The sequence below is a fragment of the Nothobranchius furzeri genome, chromosome 6, assembly GCF_043380555.1.
Source record: "Nothobranchius furzeri strain GRZ-AD chromosome 6, NfurGRZ-RIMD1, whole genome shotgun sequence".
Taxonomy (NCBI): domain Eukaryota; kingdom Metazoa; phylum Chordata; class Actinopteri; order Cyprinodontiformes; family Nothobranchiidae; genus Nothobranchius; species Nothobranchius furzeri.
The window spans coordinates 73,607,401-73,626,061 of record NC_091746.1 but is presented as its reverse complement, the minus strand read 5'-3'; the positions used below and the strand labels follow the sequence as shown (position 1 = coordinate 73,626,061).

Genomic DNA, 18,661 nt, shown 5'->3' with positions numbered 1-18,661 from the left:
TGAGAGTAAGATTTCTGGTACTTTAAATAAAAATAATCTAATATTTTAAGTTTTTATCCAGCTTTAGCTTCACATAAGATTAAATTACCCACTTCTAAGTTGAAGTACAGTCAAAGTGCTATTAGTCATCATCACACGTTGGTGTAATTACATCTCCACATCGGACCCATCCCTGTGGGGGGCGGTGAGCTGCAGCTGTGGCTACGCTCAGGGACTATCTGGTGGTTAAGCCCCCCCAATCCAACCCCTTAAAGGGAATTTACGGAGTTTTCAATTTTTATGCTCGCGATTGCCCCCTCAGGCCAAAAGCAGAACGGCAGCTTCAATAGTAGGCTCGTGCACGAGGCACGCATGCTGTACGTGCACACTCAACGAAAATAACAGCTGAGACGGTCCTGTGTGTGTGTGTGTGTGTGTGTGTGTGTGTGTGTGTGTGTGTGTGTGGCCGTAGGACAGGAGAACACGCAGCTAATTAATTAAATAATGTGGTTCTGTAGCTTTCTCTTCAGCACAGCCGACAAAGGTTTATGATGGGTCAGTCCTCTGTCAGCGCGTGCCGGTGAGTGTAGTGGTGGCAAGGATCCACACGCGGGTGAGGGAAGCAGGCAGGCAGACAAACCAGAACGAGTAAGAGCCTTTAATGATGACCACACGCTGGACAACGAAACAAGGAGCCAACCAGACAAAATGGACTAACAGGGTTTAAATACAGGAGGAGCTAGGACCTTGGGTGATTGGGAGACGAGAGGCAGGTGGGAGCAATTAACATGGACACAGGACTGAACAGAATGGGGAGACAGGACAGGGTGTGACAGTACCCCCCCCCCCAAAAAAGGGTGGATTCCAGACACCCACAGAAACATAGAGCAGGGCGGGAGGAGGGGGACCCGGAGGGAGGGCCGAGAGGGACAGAGGGACCGATGGAGAGGAGGCAGGGACCAGTAGAGTCCGGGGGCCTGCACCTGGGGCAGAGGAGGAGGCAACGATGGGCTCTTGGGGGCCCGAGGCCTGGTGAGGGCAGGACTGGCGGTGACCGGAGGCAGAGACGCCGGAGGACACGTCCTTGACTTCTGGACTGGAGGCGGCGGCGACAACCTCAGGGCTGGAGGCGGCGACTTCTGGACCGTCGGCTTCTGGACCGTTGGCTTCTAGACCTGGACCGCCGACTTCTGGACCTGGACCGCCGGCTTCTGGTCCGGAGGCGCCAGCTTCTGGACCGCCGACGCCGGCTTCTGGACCGCCGACTTCTGAACTGCCGACTTCTGGGCCGGAACAGCCGACTTCTGAACCGCCGACTTCTGGGCTGGAACAGCCGACTTCTGGACCGTTGACTTCTGAACCGCCGACTTCTGGGCCGGAACAGCCGACTTCTGGACCGCTGACTTCTGGGCCGGAACCGCTGACTTCTGGAATGGAACCGTCGACTTCTAGACCGGAACCGTCGACTTCTGGAGTGGAGGCGGAGCCGCTGCAGGAGGGGCTGCCGACTTCTGGACTGGCCGGCCCGGGGGAAGAGCCTCAAGGGTCACTGCTGGGACTCGAACGGACTGAACTGGTGGCGCCGGAAACTGGGAGAGCAGGGAGGATAGAGTGTCCAGCTGGAGCTCCTGGAGACTGAGGCTCTGATGGAGTTGGGCCAGCTCAGCTCGGAGACCGGCGAGCTCTGCTGGGTGGACTGCGGACTCGATCCTTTGGCCTGGAGACGAGGGAGCTGCTGACTGGACCAACACCTTCTCCTGGTGATTCGGGGAGGATAGGGTGTCCAGCTGGGACTCCTGGAAGCTGACGAGCTGAAGGATCCGGCCAAGCTCCGCCTGGAGGCCGGCGAGCTCTGTCAGCTGGGGTGTAGGCGTGGTTCCTTCGCCTGCTGATGACGGAGGCGCTGATTGGACCGGAGATGGGACTGCTGATCTGATTGGGGGTGGGTCTAAGCTGGCGCACCGAGCCGGGGCAGCAGCGAGCTCGCGGCTCCGTCCTGGGACAAGGGGTGACGGCGCAGCCCGGCATCCTTCCCAACGCCGTGGGCCAACTCCGGGGGAGCACATAGCCAGTCTGGTGCCCACATAGCAGGAGCGGTCAGTCTGCGCCTCCCCATCCAAGTCTCCATCTGGCTCCGGGAGGGTGGAGAGGACCACCGAGGCTGAAGTTCGGCGGCGACGTCTGTGGCGAGGCGACGCCGGAGTAGGACAAGCCAGCTGGTGGTTGGAGGTCAGGAAATGAAGCAAGCACTCCCAGGGGAGAATCTCCCCGCTGGATCCTTTAGCGGGTTGGCTCATTCTGTCAGCGCGTGCCGGTGAGTGTAGCGGTGGCAAGGATCCACACGCGGGTGAGGGAAGCAGGCAGGCAGACAAACCAGAACGAGTAAGAGCCTTTAATGATGACCACACGCTGGATAACGAAACAATGAGCCAACCAGACAAAATGGACTAACAGGGTTTAAATACAGGAGGAGCTGGGACCTTGGGTGATTGGGAGACGAGAGAAAGGTGGGAGCAATTAACATGGACACAGGACTGAACAGAATGGGGAGACAGGACAGGGTGTGACATCCTCCTGCATGCTCAGATCATTCCCTTCCCTTGCTTGAAAAATGAAAGTTGAACCCACATCTTTTTTATCTGTGAATTCAATGCCGTTCGGCGAGTCTCAAATAAAAATTTGGGCATCTTACTGTAAAAAATATACCATTAATGTAAAAAAGAAACTCTAAATAAACTATGTTCACATCCAGAATCAAACCCAGGTCTCTTGCATGAGAGTCTGACATCTTACTAGGTGAGCTAAAGCACCAGTGATATCCTCTGTATCTGTAACATTTATATCCTTGATGACAGCTGAAACAACGTTCAAAGAACGGTTCGGAGTGAAAATGGCTATTTTGTTGCTAATTTGCAGGAAATATCTAGAAGAAAGTTCTACAGAAAGTAGCTAAGGGTCCTCAGAAATGTAGCTAGCTTCATCACTAGGCGTTAGGAACAGCGACAAAGTGGCACTGCCTCTCTCTCTGCTGCTAAAGCTACAGATAGCAAATGCTACGGGCTATGCCTGAGCGTGAACGCGCATGAAGCAGCCTGCTCGACCCGAGCATCTCTCTTTTTCTGTGATTTTACAGAAAAACAGGCAATCACAGTAAAAATGCCAGGGCTCATTCTACAGGACCAGGGCATTGCAGGAGAACGTATGAAGAAGTCATTTATTATTTCTATACATGTTTTGGCTGTCACACTTCCATAATGCACCTTTAAAGCTGAGTGTCAAGCAGGGAGGCGTTGGGTCCCATTTTTAGTCTTTGGTATGGCCCGACCAGGATTTGAACCCACAACCTCCCAGGGCGGACGCTTTACCACTAGGCCACTGAGCTGGTATTAATGAGAAAATAAAAGCAAAACAAAGATGCAGAGGGTTCAACACAAAAGTCCTCTTTTATTCTGTTTTACTTTCAGTCAGATGTGCTACTGCGTACATTTTACAGTGCTGCCAATTATTCATTCAGCTTTTTTCTGTGTTTTTGTTCAAAATACGGCAGTAATCTCACATAATCTGAGCATAGAGCCCACAAATCACAATCCCTCTAGAAACCACAGATTGTTTTTTAATATACAGTTTATGTACTTGATGAAAACAGCATCAAAGCAGCGGTAATTATACATATTTAAGTTTTATAAAAACTTTATTTCTTATCAAAAATATAAAATTATGTTTGAGCATCCTAGATGTAAGAATTGCACCTTGAGGTTGAGAAGCTTATCTTCTGTTCTGAGAAAGTACCGACAGTGACAACACACGTAAAACGTTCTAGTGGCGTATTTGTAGGTCAAGTTCTGAAAATGTCAAACGCCCCTCGGCAGCTGGCCGATGTTTGGGAAGCTCCGCCGTCCACCTCTGGGTCCATGGTGAAAGCTTGCTTTGCTGTCTGCAAAAACAGGAAGTGATCCGTTAGCTCCTGCTTTTAAACAACTCCGACACGTGAAATTCAATTCAGGAAAGAGGCTCAGCTTCTCTCTGGAGGTTTACTTCTACAGCTTAATGTCATTTGGGAGCGTGAAGTTGCTTCTAAGTCCAATAAGGGGCTCGCTGTTCAGGTCTGTTCAAAGTTTGTGGAATATTCTAAATTTAGAGCTGAAAGTTCCCAAATGTGGGTCAGGACCACAAATGCATCACAGTTGCCCGCTTTCCACTCCCACAATAGAAATAGATACTTGTTGTCATTGATGTTAAACCTGGATGCAATCATTTATTTTTATTATTATATTTTTGTACAAAGACACAAACTTACCCGACCAGTTCAGGAAAACTAGCTAGCCAGTTTGGAAACCTTGCAGCGCTCGCTGAACTGTGAGCTGAGGAATAAAAGAGAAGAAGAAGAAGCTAATTTATTTGGGATTAAATTCACCCCCTGCATCTAATTATCTGTTAGTTATTTGATTTTTGTGCCATGATTAACTCAGATTTAGTGAAATTACCTCAGGTGGAAAGCTGCTCCTCCATCTTTCTTCTGCTACTCCTCTGATCAAAATCCATTCTGATTGGCTGGTGATTAACACTGGTTTGTGTTAATGGTCAGTATTAGATACATATTCAGATTATCCACGTGATTTTGTTAGCTGTGCAGCGGCGTAAAGATCAGCCCATCTTTAAGGTCAGTGCATTTATAAGATCAGTGAAGAAGAAGCAGAAACATTCATTTCCTGTCCTTACTCGCAGATACGCCCGTGACATTAGCCAGGGCTTAAGAAGCTCCTGCAGGAGCTTAATTACCAGGAGCATGCATGATTTTCCACTGGTGTAATTAAACAAGGCTTAATGCTACAACACAAAGATGTCGACTGAAACTATTTTATTTATACAGCTGAAAGCTGAGCACAACATGTAAACCGTTAAAGAGCAAGTCACCCCCAAAACAACTTTTATTTCCTTGCTGCAGATGCTGCAGACAGGTGTAGTCAATAGTTTTGCACTTTAGTGCATTTTAGTTTAAATTTTAATTTTCTGCCCTAAAACTGTCAGTGTTGTGCCGTCGTCAGGTAAAAACTCTGCACTGTTGTTGAATTTAAATCTGCCATCGCTATTGGATAAGAGGTACCCTAGAATGTTAGCTGGTACCATATGATGTCACAATGTTGTTGTGAGCCTGTGTGTGTGTGTATTTGTTAGCGGCTCCGCCCTCTCGGTCTGCTACGCAACAGCATTTGTTGCATTTTTCAAACAGGAAGTGGGAGTGGAGTAAGAATCTGGTAGGGGGTGACTTGCTCTTTAAAAAAGTTCCCCGTGAAGCTAAACAGCTGAGGGGCTCGATTATCCCAGTTCAACCATTAGCCAAACTCCTAATGGTGTCATTTTTTAAATTCAACTACTGAAATTTTAAACACAGAGGGATGCTTAGTAAGCATCTTAAAGGGATAATGCAGGTGTTTTACCTGTTGTAGGAAGCATATTGATCAGTTTCAGTTTGGAGACACAGATTAGTTCTGACAGGATTAACAGGATAACGGCTAGTCCAAGAGGAGCCTGCTCCAAAATCCCAAAAACTGCATTCCAGCACCGTCGTCGCGTTTGTTTTTTAGCTAGATTTTTACGTTTTTTTAGCTGCAGCTCCATTTTTATGATGGAAATATTACATAACATGATCTGAAGAGGCATCACAGGTTTGTAGAATCATATTTTCACAAGTCGCTGTGAAGGTTTTAAGAACGGAGCAGGTTCCCTAGCCGTTAGCCCGTCAGTCAGGCCAGAACGAATCCGTGACTACAAACTGAAGAGCCGACTGCAACAGATAAAATAGGATTACATGAGAAAACCATATAGCTGTGTGTGTGTGTGTGTGTGGGGGGGGGGGGTCATACAGGCAGTAAATGGCCGTCAGACTGATTCTCATGGAAGAGTCGAGGAAAACTAAACTGTGAGCCCTCCTCACAGCTTTTGCTGACTCATCACTACATTACCACATTTCAACACTACTTCCATCCATCCATCCATCCATTTTCATCCGCTTATCCGGAGTCGGGTCGCGGGGGCAGTAGCCTAAGGCGAGAGGCCCAGACTTCCCTCTCCCCAGCCACTTGGGCCAGCTCCTCCAGGGAATCCCAAGGCGTTCCCTGGCCAGGTGAGAGACATAGTCCCTCCACCGTGTCCTGGGTCTACCTTTAGGCCTCCTCCCGGTTGGACGTGCCCGGAAAACCTCACCAGGGAGCCGTCCAGGAGGCATCCTGACCAGATGCCCGAGCCGCCTCAACTGGCTCCTCTCGAGAATTATTTTATCAACTCTTTGCTGAGTTTCCAGAATCAGAAATCTGCTGAGTGTGCTACGTACGCTTAGCAATGTTCAGCTGTGAATTCACAGACTCAAATAATTGTCGAGATGAATTGTAAGCTTGGAACTTTGGCGGAGATTTGTTCATTGGCACAAAGATGGATGCCATCAAGGAGAGAATGGACGAATCAGCATGGATTGGGATAGATTAACATCCATTATTGGGATTTTGAGAGGTTGAGGACCAACAAACTGTAAGACAGAGAGGAAATTATCTGTCTGGCCCCAAAACAATTTCTAATCGGAATCTGGCGCCCTTGAGCCTGCAAGGCTCCAACGAAAACTCCCCCCTCAGAAGATATGTGGAATATGCCGTCGCTATGGCAACTCAACTCTGCCTCCTTTCCCAGCCTGGGCGGGACTGCTGGAAGGCCGCTGAAACGTTGCAGGGTCACTGCAACCCTCCAACCCTCAATGCCCCCCCCCCCCTATCCACACTGAGGTGACATGCGCTGCTTATCGTGGCTGCAGGAACTGAAGTGGGGATAGTCCCAACCCACCACCCCACCTAGTAGACACTTATGTTGTGTTGTCTGAAGTCTGTTGCATTTCTGTCTGAGGTGTTTTTTTGCAGAGCAAAGCTGCCCTCCTGGGGGAGGGTAACTCTGAAGTAGGGCCCGACCGATATGCTTTTTTTTGGGACCGATACCGATATAAAACTTTTAACAAAGGCCGATAGCCGATATAATGGCCGATAAATGTCCCTCACAAAAAAGAAATAAATACAAATGTTCTTAAGATTAAACCCTTCATCCTCTGCCTTTTTGATGCTAACTTATTTCTCTGTTACACACCAAAGAAGTGTCTCAATAACTCACTAGGGTTTCCAAGTAATGCAAATAAGATTTATTTAGCAATCTCAAAAACAACAGAACACACAAACTCAGTCAGTATAAATCTAACAACAACAACAAGTTTTTTGTTTTCTGAGTCTGTGGAGTTTTACACTTTTGTGTTTTGATCCTTTCCAAAGCCGACAGTATTAGGAAAATAAAAATAAGATACGTTAAATGACTAGTATGTGGCAGTGTATAAGCCTTATGTAAAATATAAGGCTGAAAAATACAATAGATTTATTCTACTGTAGAGAGGAATGTTTATTTTCTCGTATTACCGCCCCTACTCCTCTCCCAGCTAGGGAGAGGAGGGGGACTCCCTGCACAGCGTTTCATTGCTTTGCTGCCAACCCCCCCTCGCCCGTCCTCAGCTGCGACAACGGTCGTGTGCCGCCGAAGCGCCGCGAAATGAGGACCGCCTTCATTCGTCGCTCTTGTTATCTTATTCTATAGGCCACATGGGCCGCCGAAGCGCTGCGCGCCGGCGCTCCAGCCCGCGCCGTGCAGCGATCGTTTCGGCGTCTGCATTATTTTTTTCGCGAGCCGCGGGTGAACCACGTGAGTTTGAAAAGACTGCTGAAGAGCGGAGGAAGTTGTCTGACAATATTCCAGAATGTCTACCAGAAAAAGGTCAATGTTACTTACTTGTTCGTCTTTTTGGCCGATAGCCGATAGTGTTAATGACCTCTATATCGGCCGATATATCGGTCGGGCCCTATTCTGAAGTGCCTTTTTTTCCCTCCACCTGAACCAATCCTCATGTAACCCTCTGATCTCTATTAAGGTAGCGCGACTCAGGGTTGCGAATGACCACAGTCACCAATTCTTGTCATGTGTCTTGCCCGTGTATGTCTGATCTCTGAATTGTGTGTGCTGAAACTCTGATTTCTCTCTGGGATTAATAAAGTATCTTTGAATGCATCAACTCTGTTTGGTAAAATATGGTGTAAAACAGCAAAGTGAAATTAAGAGTCGTAACGTTTAAACAGCCTTTTTATAAAATAGAGCTAATCTTAACAAGACTTTAAAATCTTTTACGGGCGTGCATGAATTTAAAAGTCTAAAACGTGACGTGGAAGGACCGCGTTTGCCTGTTTGGGTGTGATGTGTGACTACAGATACACACACTGAGTAGTTATGGCAACAGTTAGAAATGTATACATTTTTCTGGTCATACAAAATATTTTTTATTAGAAAAAAATCACATAAAAGTCTACAAATACGGGCCTTTTTAAAACACAGACTGAGGAAAATACCATCGTTAAATGAGAGTGGCAGCTTTTGGGGCCAGAACATGATCTCACTTGGCAGCTTAAGCACACTTTGCTGCTGCTTCAGCACCGTCACCTGCTGAGCCGTTGCTGTGGCAACCACTGTATAAATACCGAAGCAGAACCCAAAGAACTCCCAGTTCAAACACTTTTCTCCGTCTCTATCCCCGCTGTTTCACCCTTTTGATCTTTAAGTAGAATTTGAGTGAAAAGCAGCACAGACAGAAAGTGCCATGATGTCATCAAACTCACCTGTAAATGAGGAAACTGGAGATCCCAAAAATGATAAGCGCCAATCCAGAGCCAACGGCTACGATACCCAGAACTGGCAGCTGACCTGGAATAGGAGACATAAAAAAGAAAAAGTCTTACGCCGTCGTATGTTCAGCAGATGTCCATCGGCGCTTCTCAGAGAAAGAATTTGGTTCTGTGTAAATCTCAGCTGACTTCCTGGAGTCCGGCTGCACCGCTGCAGTCAGTCAAACCACCAGAACAGCTTCACGGCTCCCATGTTTGTTCATAATTAAGTCTGGCTGTAAATCACGGCTTAAGCTGATGCTATGAATTAAAACTCAGCCAACACCAGAAGCTGTTAAGATTTACTGCTGCCGTCCTAAACGGGTCTCCGGGATTCACCAGGAGCATCTTCAATCTTCAGCAGGTTAAATATGCGGTTCAGCAAAGAACAGAGTCATAAAACACAGAAATCAGAAGAATCCTGGCTACAGAGTGGCCCACAATAAAAGGAACCAAAAAAGCACAAACCGACTTCTGAGCCTGAGTCGGTCCTGGGTTTCGTGCCGTCGCTGTTTTTTTTTATTTGGCTTTTAATGCAGGCTGACTTGAGCATCTTAACAGTTTTTATTACAGATTGTGACTGCTGTGTGCTCATCTTATTTTAGGTTTTTATTGTTGATCTGTTCTATCTTGGTTTGTTTACCTTGTGCAGCGCTTTGGTGTAGCTTTGCTGCTGTAAATGTGCTCTATAAATAAAATTGACCTTGACCTTATCTAAAGAGGCTCTGAAACATGCGAACACATTTAGACCTCTGCTACCAGGAACATGGTCCATTATGTTTAATATCAGTGTTTTTTCTTGTTTAAATGTCAACACGAACCCAGGTTTAACAATCTACTTTTTACTCTCATATGAGGAAATACAAGATGATAGAGAACAGCATAGGAGCTGTTGAATAAACAACAACAAAACTGTTGTTTTTAGGGTTTCCTGTGACTTTTGGACTTGTTTTACTGGTTTTTGTCATTTATATGTTGAAGTTCTGTGTCTTGGTTTTTTAAAGGTTACTCCAGAACGTTTAGTGAAAAGTCAAAGTTGATCCAATGAAACTCTCCCTAACTTTGTAAAGTTCATGAGTTTATTGTGATTTTCTCACTCCCGCTATCTGCTCCTTGTCAGCATCACACTTCAAAGCAAACAGCGTGAAACATGTGCAGCATGCTAGAGAAGTTTTCACTCAATTAGCGTCTGATCGCTCTGCACAAACAGAAAATGTTCACAGCAAGGATGGAAGTGACAGAGAGAAAGATCTGCAGGTCTTAAAGGATGAAGAACAAAGACACTCTTCCCCTTTAGGCAGACTCGCGTGCAGAATCACATTTTGAAATCAGCTAACCAGACCTGAAGCTGCTTATACGAGTGCTGTGTGAGAAGGTTTCTGTAGATTTCCTTAAACCGGGAGAGGATTTTCAGATTCTAATTTGAATAGAAATAGCATTGCTTTATATTTGATTCACTTATTTATTGTAGTTGTCCCAAACCTTTCTAAATAAAACACCATCTAGGTCAGCTGTAATTAAAATGTAACAAAAAAATATAATTAATTTTAGAGTTCTTGTTCCTTTTTGGGAATGTTTCCCAGCCTTGGAGGTATGAAAGTGTATTTTCTCCTGTACAAGTAATTATGTGTTTTTTCTCAGTAGCATGCTAACATTAGCATTTAGCCTCCTGTTCTCATTCCTGTTTTGTTGGGTTAGGGATAGTTCAAGTGTTCAAGGGCTTAATGACACATACATACCGTCGTTGCAGGAAGGATCGTCAGTGGAGAAGACACAAGGAGGATTATCTAGTGGTGGTCCTCCACTGGGCCAGTGGATCTTCTCTGTCTGGGACCAGATGATCTCCTTGGTACTTCCATTGAAGTAAGCCACGACCTACCAACCAAGGAAACAAATCCTGTAACACACCTTTCCAAAGTTAGGAACTGATTATCTGAGCAAATTTCTTGTTCTCTTTCTGCTTTTAAAAAAATAATAATAATTTGTTGTTCACACCATTGCTTGGAGGACTTAGTGTGTTTTTCACCCTCGCCCTTAACAACTTGTGTCCTGTCTCCAAAAGCCCTTTGAGGCTTTCACCCATGACAAAGGTCGTCTGAGCGCCCTGGCTTAGTTGCTGTGGAAGGCCTGATGCTGCCGGGGCAGACGGCTCCTCTGATGGCGTTTCCTTAACTTACCTTACTTGGCTCATCTGGACTCAGCCGAATGTAAATTTTTACTGGTGTGTGTGTGTGTGTGTGTGTGTGTGTGTGTGTGTGTGTGTGTGTGTGTGTGTGTGCGCGCGCGTGCGTGCGTGCATGTGTGTGCATATGTCTGTTAATGTTTTTAAACTGTTATGGGAATTTGGGGTCATTTTGTAAAACACTTTGTTTGAAAAGTGCTTCATAAATAAAATTGATTGATTGATTGATTGATTGATTGATTGATTGATTGATTGATCAGAACAACGTAGGAAGTGATGGCTGATGACGATCCTTGTCTGAAAAAGCTGCTGTGCTTTAGCCGAGGGGAAGAGTCGGCGAGGGGCGACGGTGGCACAGGAGTTAAGTGCTCGCCCCGCAATCGGAAGGTTGCAGGTTCGAGCCCTGCTCAGTCTGTCGCTGTCGTTGTGTCCTTGAGCAAGACACTTAACCCACCTTGCCTGCTGGTGGTGGTCGGTGGGATCGGCGGCGCCAGTGCTCGGCAGCCTCGCCTCTGTCAGTGCGCCCCAGGGCAGCTGTGGCTACATCGTAGCTCATCACCACCAGTGTGTGAATGTGTGTGTGAATGGGTGAATGACTGATTGTGTTGTAAAGCGCCTTGGGGGGTTCCAGGACTCTAGAAGGCGCTATATCAAATACAGACCATTTACCATTTTTACTGAAGGCCATCTTGTCTTAGCGCTCCGTTGTGAGCTGCAAAGCTCATTTATTTCTCTCATGGATTTTATTTTCTTCCATTTCAGTCATTCTTTCTAGTAATACAATTAAACATTTTTTATGATTATTTCTGATTCTAACAGGTCGCTCTGAGTGTTTCATGCAGGCTGAACATGAAAATAGTCTCCTACACCTATCTCCTGCATTAGCTTCTCAGTTTCAGTTCAGTTTTATTTATTTATAAAGCATCTTCCACGAGCTTATCAGAAGCCCAAGGTGCTGAACACAACCACAAAACTGACGATAAGAACAACGATAGTGTCGCGGAACATTAAACGAAAGATGAAAATAGAATATGATTGGAAACAGACGGTGAAACTCTAGGATTAGAAAAGCCTGATAGATCTACGTGACACTGTCACTTAACATTCATGGACTCGCCCATCTTGACTCATGATGGGGAAGGCTGTTGTTGGTTAAGCAGCCTCACCAAACTCCTCCCATACCTGAATTTTTGCCTCAGCAACTGCCACCGCTGCAAACTGCTTGGCCCTTTAGTACTTGTCAGCTGCTTCTGGAAGATCACACACCAACCATGCCCTGTAGGCCTCCTTCATCAGCCCAACAGCTTCCCTAACCTATGATGTCCACCATTGAGTCCATGGGTTACCACCAGGGCTAGCACCAGCAACGTTATGACAACTTCAATTCAATTCAAGTTTATTTATAAAGCGCCAAATCACGACAAGAGTCGTCTCGAGGACTTTCACGCAGTAAATAATCCAATACAGGTCAGGTCATTAAGCCAATCAGTAAAAAGTTTCCTATATAAGGAACCCAGCAGGTCGCATCGAGTCACTGACTAGTGTCAGAGTCTTTACAGCAATCCTCATACTAAGCAAGCATGCAGCGACAGTGGAGAAGAAAACTCTCTTTTAACAGGAAGAAACCTCCAGAGAATCCTGGCTCAGTATAAGCAGCAAGACAGAGCCGACACACACAAACACACACACACACACACACAATATATATATATATACCAGGTAGTGTTTCTATGGTAACATTGTGATGTCTTAGTAAATATTCTATTTGGTGAGAGATAAACTTTATTGTATTTATCCTAGTGGATCTATAATTAAACGGGTAAACTAGTAGTAGCACATTCAACGTCAAGGAAAGCAAAAAGTTATTATCAGGAGACTGGGACGTAATTTTGGGGGGGGACGGGTGGGACATGTCCCCCCCCACTTTTTCAAAAGGCAGTTTTGGTCCCCTGCACTTTTTTCCGTCCAAAAACAATGTTACGCTCCATTAAAAGGATTTGGTTGAGCACTAGGACCGAAACGGAAACCGGTTTCCTATTAGACCCGCCCAAAAGCTAATCTATTGGCTCTGCTGATACTTGCTAACGTATTATTGGCTGTTGCTGCTGTCACTCAAGTTGTAAACAGTCAGAACGTGCTCACGTTGTTTTGCTAGTTTGGAGCCGCTAGGGAACACCGGTACTGAGTCACATCGTCAACTAGACGCTGTGTAATATCAGAGCTCAGCTCAGCTTCCATTATATAACATTTGAATAAGTGTTCATTTGTGAGTCTTTGGTAGTTAGGCACAGCCAGGAGGCAGCATGTCAAGAAAACGAAAAGTGGATATAAGAGACTTCTTTCAAAGTCAAAACGTAAGTTGGAACATGTGACAGACCTGCATTAAGCTCAGACTCACCTCCTCCTTCACAAACATACTCAAAACTAACTTTTACAAACTCATCTCCTCCACATAACTGACTCCTCAGACACAATTTATTCGTATTATTATAATTATTATTATTTTTTATTACTATTATCATCATAATTATTATTACTAGTAGTAGTAGTAGTAGAAGTGTAACTTCAAAACTTTTATCATTTAACTTTATTGTAAACCTATCTATTGCAATGCATATTTTCACATTAAAAAGCTCTGAAAAATGAACAGTATCATCATCGTCAACAGATTTTTTTAAGCTTAATGTCAAAGATGTACACTTTTCATTAGATTTATCTTATTTTTTCCTTTTATTTTTTGTGTGTTGAAATGCAACAACTGTTTAAACACTTTTAAGGGAAAAACATATTTAATATGTTTTTATACACTCAAATGTTAGGGTGATGATCATGTGTAAAACATTAGTTCAGCATGTCCTCTAACACAGCAAATGAACAAACGGCCAGATCTCAGGAGGGACCGTTTATGTATAAATAATTTTTATACTTTTGACTAGGCCTGGGAAAGTAACAAATTTTGCTGGACGATATTTTTTCCAACAAATTGTTGATGATAAACGATATCATTGTCAACATTATCTAGACCAAAATAACCACTAATATAATGTTAATATATCATAATAATGCAAGTACACCCTTTAAAATGCAACAAATAAACCTTCATTTAACATTGAAATATCCAGAACCAGAACTTCTAAATGAATAAAAATAACAAACAAAAATTAAATAAAAATGGAATCTCACTCCCGGTTAGAAAATGTTGCACCAAAAACAATAAAAAAAGACCCAAAACAATAAATACAATGGCCTATCCATTGTCAACAGCCAAAACTGCTCTTCAATAATGATAATAAATAAAAATAATAATAGAGTTGTACATTTTTTAACTTTGATATATATATATATATATATATATATTGAGGATGGAAAAATTATTGAGATGGGCACGTGATGTGTCAAGGGGTCTTTACATAAAACCCCCCACCCCAAATCCGCACAAGCCTGCTGTGTCCCCCCCACTTCTGAAATCAAAATTTCGTCCCTGTCAGGAGATGGAGAATGTTTAAGTGGTTAGCAGCAGTGTGCTAGCCTACGGCCCCCTTCATGAGGCCACCACACTTAGGGAGAAAAACACTTAGAGAAAAAATAAAGTTAACAGCTGAAATAGCAGGAAATAATACAGCTAAAGAGCAGATTGTAGAAGAAAGTAGTCGAGTGTGGAAATTGGTCAGTAGGGATGAGCCGGATCCTCGTCTCAGACTAGTATCCGGTACAGATAAAGCATTTTTGACGAATACGAGCATGAAATGAGTAAAACTCATAAATATCTGTAATCGTGCTGAAAGAAAATCCTCATTGGGTAACTGACTGTCTTCACGCATTGTGATTGGCCAGTCACATAGAGCGCCCGCCCCTCCCTACACACAAAACTCTCTAGCCGGCCGGGACCTCAGTCCGTCCGGCTCATCCACGCACACACACAGTAACGGATCTCTCTGTGCTTGCTTCACTGTTGCTCACGTTTCTTCAGAACTCCCTAGGTTTTCTTCAGTTTGCTTCTTTTTCAGTTTAATATTTAAAGTTACTTTTTCGTAATGTACGTGGTGCATTTGACAAGACAGAGCCGACGTGCTGCGTCAGTCACTGCCTCCGCTCCGGTCGGGTTTTTTTTTAACTGCCTCTCTCTTTCTCACACACACACACCTTAATCAACATTGTTTTGTTTAACTTTGTGTGGGAAAACGCCAAGAACATTAAGAAAAAAATCTGTTTAATCAAATTAAAATAAAAAAAATATAAAGTGTCTGGTTCTAGCATTTCATATTTCCTAGTTCCTACTGCATGAGTTCAGATGTATTAATTCATGCACTTAAACATTAATGTTCTGGTTTTATTGAAACACTTGTTCTGAAATAATTTCTTTACTATTGTGATCAAAAATATTTAATATCAGTTCTGAAGCTGCTCTGTAAATAGTTTTCAAATAAACAATACACATATCAACTTCTGATCAATCCATATCAATTTCAGACTTGAAATAATATATTGATGTAAACCACGCCCACTTCCGGGTTATGCCACGCCCATTCCGAGTACAGATACAGATACAGATAATTTAGATGGTTGAACAGATACAGTTACAGATAGTGGTGTACTCGCTCATCCCTAGAGGTCAGTGTGTCCTCCAGCAGTCTAAGCCTATAGCAGCATAACTACAGAGATAACTCTGGATAACCTAGCCTTTTAGATGGAGGCATGTAGGAGGCAGGGCAAGGGAGAGTCGTCTTTACCGACTGTACACTCCACCTCCCTCTACTCCCCCACTTGTCCAGATCTAGGCTAACATCAGATTTTAACCATAGGCCCTATCAAATAAAAATGTTTTAAGCCTATTCTTAAAAGTAGACAAAGTGTCTGCCTCACGGACTAAAGCTGGGAGTTGGTTCCACAGGAGAGGAGCCTGATAACTAAAAGATCTGCCTCCCATCCTGTTCTTAGATGGGATGGTCAACTATGTGGACAACTAGCTGCATCCACAAGGCCAATTCAGACTCACCCCAGTGGGACACAGGAAAGCACTGCCAGACATGGGAGTTGAAGACTATTTTGAAGGTTCTTCCTTCAGGCCTTCCCAGCATATCCTCACCCTAGGTTTTGGTCAAGCAGTTCTACGTGTTGTCCTCCCATGCCATCTGATTCAACTCTCTACCAGGTAGTGATTTGTCACTCTTACCTTCATCCAATTGTCCAAAACATACGGCCACAGGTCAGATGAGTACAAGGTCAATCACTGACCTGTGACCAAGGCTGCCCAGGCACCATGTGTACCGATGGGCATTCTTATGTTCAAATATATTTGTTATGACCAAACTGCATCTTACACAGAAGTCCAATAACAGAACAGCATTCTGGAAATATTTACTCTCATTAGTGATCTTTAAGTACGAGTTTGACACACTGATGAATGAAAAACTAAAGATGAAATAAAACCTAAATGAATCCACACATGAATCCAAACATCCATAACCATAAGAAAACACCTCAGGTATCGTAACTGCCCACCAACCCTGAGATCCGGAAGGCTGAAAGCGTTTCTGATGCTTTCAGCCAGTCGGCTGCTAACTTGGGTCAATATGAAAGAACCCATTAAAAGCAAAGAGAAATGAGACCAGGAAGTCACGCTGATCGCCCCAAGGACTGCTGTCAAATTCTAACTGAAGTCAAATGTAGCTAACCCACTTCTTCACCCCTCAGAGGAAAAAACGGACATGAGCATGAGAACCGTTTACAGCAGCATTTGAGGTTTTATTCATCTCATCTTTAGAGGAGTTAAGACCTCAAAGTTCTGTTCAGACACCAACATCTGCTTTGTGTTCATGATATTAAACATTTGATTTGATTTCATCTCACCAAAAGCAAAAACAGCACCATTGACCAAAGTGGTGTACATCTTATAGGTATAGTCCATATGTACAAACACAAAAAACAGGTAAAGTAGTAAAACAGAGTACCTGAAAACCAACACATCATGTTGAGTTAAAAGCCAGTGGGAAAAAATTAGCTTTAACGGTGCGGATCACTCGATGAACGTCTACATCAGCGGTGGGTTCTAGTACAAATCTTTTAAGTTGTACTCTGGAGGGAAAAGCAGCGGCGCATCATTTTCTTAAGTCATCAAGATCAGAGTTGAGCTTCAGATTAGGGATGCACCGATACGATACTGGTATCGGTATCTGCACCAATACCAGTATCGGTATCGGTAGAAGTTAACCGATACCAGGAACTGATACCAATGCAGTTGCTTGAAAATGGCTTCACTGTAACTTGTCATTTCTGTTCACCTAATATTTTAGTTTTGTTATGATTTCCATTCATATATTTTACTTTTTATCTACCTCACAGTCTTTTCCTGTTGAAATCAGAGAAGAAAATAAAACCTGTATTCCAAATCATTGCATTTTTTGTATGGTAGAAGTATCTGTATTGGTATTCGGTATCGGCGAGTACCCAGATCCAAGTATCGTATCGTATCGGTTGGGAAAAAAGTGGTATCGTTGCATCCCTACTTCAGATGACAGGATCTGTAGTCTTATTTCCTGATAGGTGGACATCTCCCCTCTGATTGGCTAACAGCAGCGCGACTCTACCACTGACTCTGTTTGCTCTGCAACATTAAAGTTTTATCTCCACAAATAACACAAGCCTGGAGGAGTTCTGCTGTGTGGTGTAGTTGCTAATGCTAACGGTTAGTAGCTTTCCGGAGTTTTCTCCAAAAGTTATGTATGATTTTTCAGAAATCCATAAAAGTGATTGTCTTACCATGAACTGTGATATAATGTAAGCGATACGTCTTTTTTTTTTGTTTCTAAGCACGCCCCCTATCCCGCAGAGCTTCGTGCAATAGGAAACTGACCAGAACTGACCACTAGCGTTAGACTACCGCTTAACTGCTTCAAATTTAAGGAAGTACCTCAGCTAATGCAGAGTTGATGAACTTTTCACAGACAAGTAAGTCTTTAACTCATTCGCTGCCAGCCGTTTCCTGATCGGTAAAGCCCTTTGCTGCCAGCGTTTCTCACCGTTTTCACTGTTTATTTAAGAGTCACCGAACGTTGCGCGCTAGGATGATGTCGACGCCAAAACTTCCAAAACAAAGTGGAGACTCACCTCTTACATCAGGAAGAATCCGCGCGTTATCCATTTTTTCATAATCCGTTGTTGAATTGTGATCAGCAGATGCTTTTCCGGTTCGCGCCTCACTTTTTTTTACAGCAGCGGCCCAAAAACGATCTCCTAACACATGGATGTTCTGCTTCCTGATCACGTGACGTGTGACGTATGTGGATGAGGAGCAGCTTTAAAGCTGAGATGTTTGTTCTCACGGTGCGGGGGCTCGTCCGACGCCCACACAGTAAAAACATGCAAATGACGACTTTAGTCGTCAATGGCAGTGAATGAGTTAAAACATAAAAATATGAAAGCACAACATGACATGAGAATAATTCTTGTAAAAAAAATGTGTTTAGCTCTGTTTGTCGGCTACAGAAGCACATTTACAAACAAGAAACCCTGAGTCACCATCTTAAAAAAACGGCTTGACAGACTTTTGGTGTGATATGCTTGTCAGCCACTAGATGGTGCCATCAGTTAAGAGAAAAAGTGACAGTGTGACGTAGATCTGTCAGGATTTTCTAATTCTAGAGTTTCACCATCTGTTTTCTGTCAGAAGCTAATGCAGGAGATAGGTGTAGGAGACTATTTTCATGTACAGCCTGCATGAAACACTCAGAGTGACCCGTTAGAATCAGAAATAATCATTTAAAGA

General features: G+C 44.0%; 1 protein-coding gene across 2 annotated transcripts in view; it reads right to left on the bottom strand.

Annotated features, from left to right (window-relative positions):
* npr2 (natriuretic peptide receptor 2) overlaps positions 1–18,661 on the bottom strand; it is a 96,191-nt gene that overhangs the window by 51,457 nt on the left and 26,073 nt on the right. For both annotated transcript variants that reach the window (XM_054744691.2, XM_054744692.2), the window contains exons 6-7: positions 10,454–10,589; positions 8,670–8,754 (exon numbers count right to left, since the gene is read on the bottom strand). In XM_054744691.2, the coding sequence (XP_054600666.1) occupies positions 8,670–8,754; positions 10,454–10,589 (221 nt within the window). The remainder of the gene's footprint in view (positions 1–8,669; positions 8,755–10,453; positions 10,590–18,661) is intronic.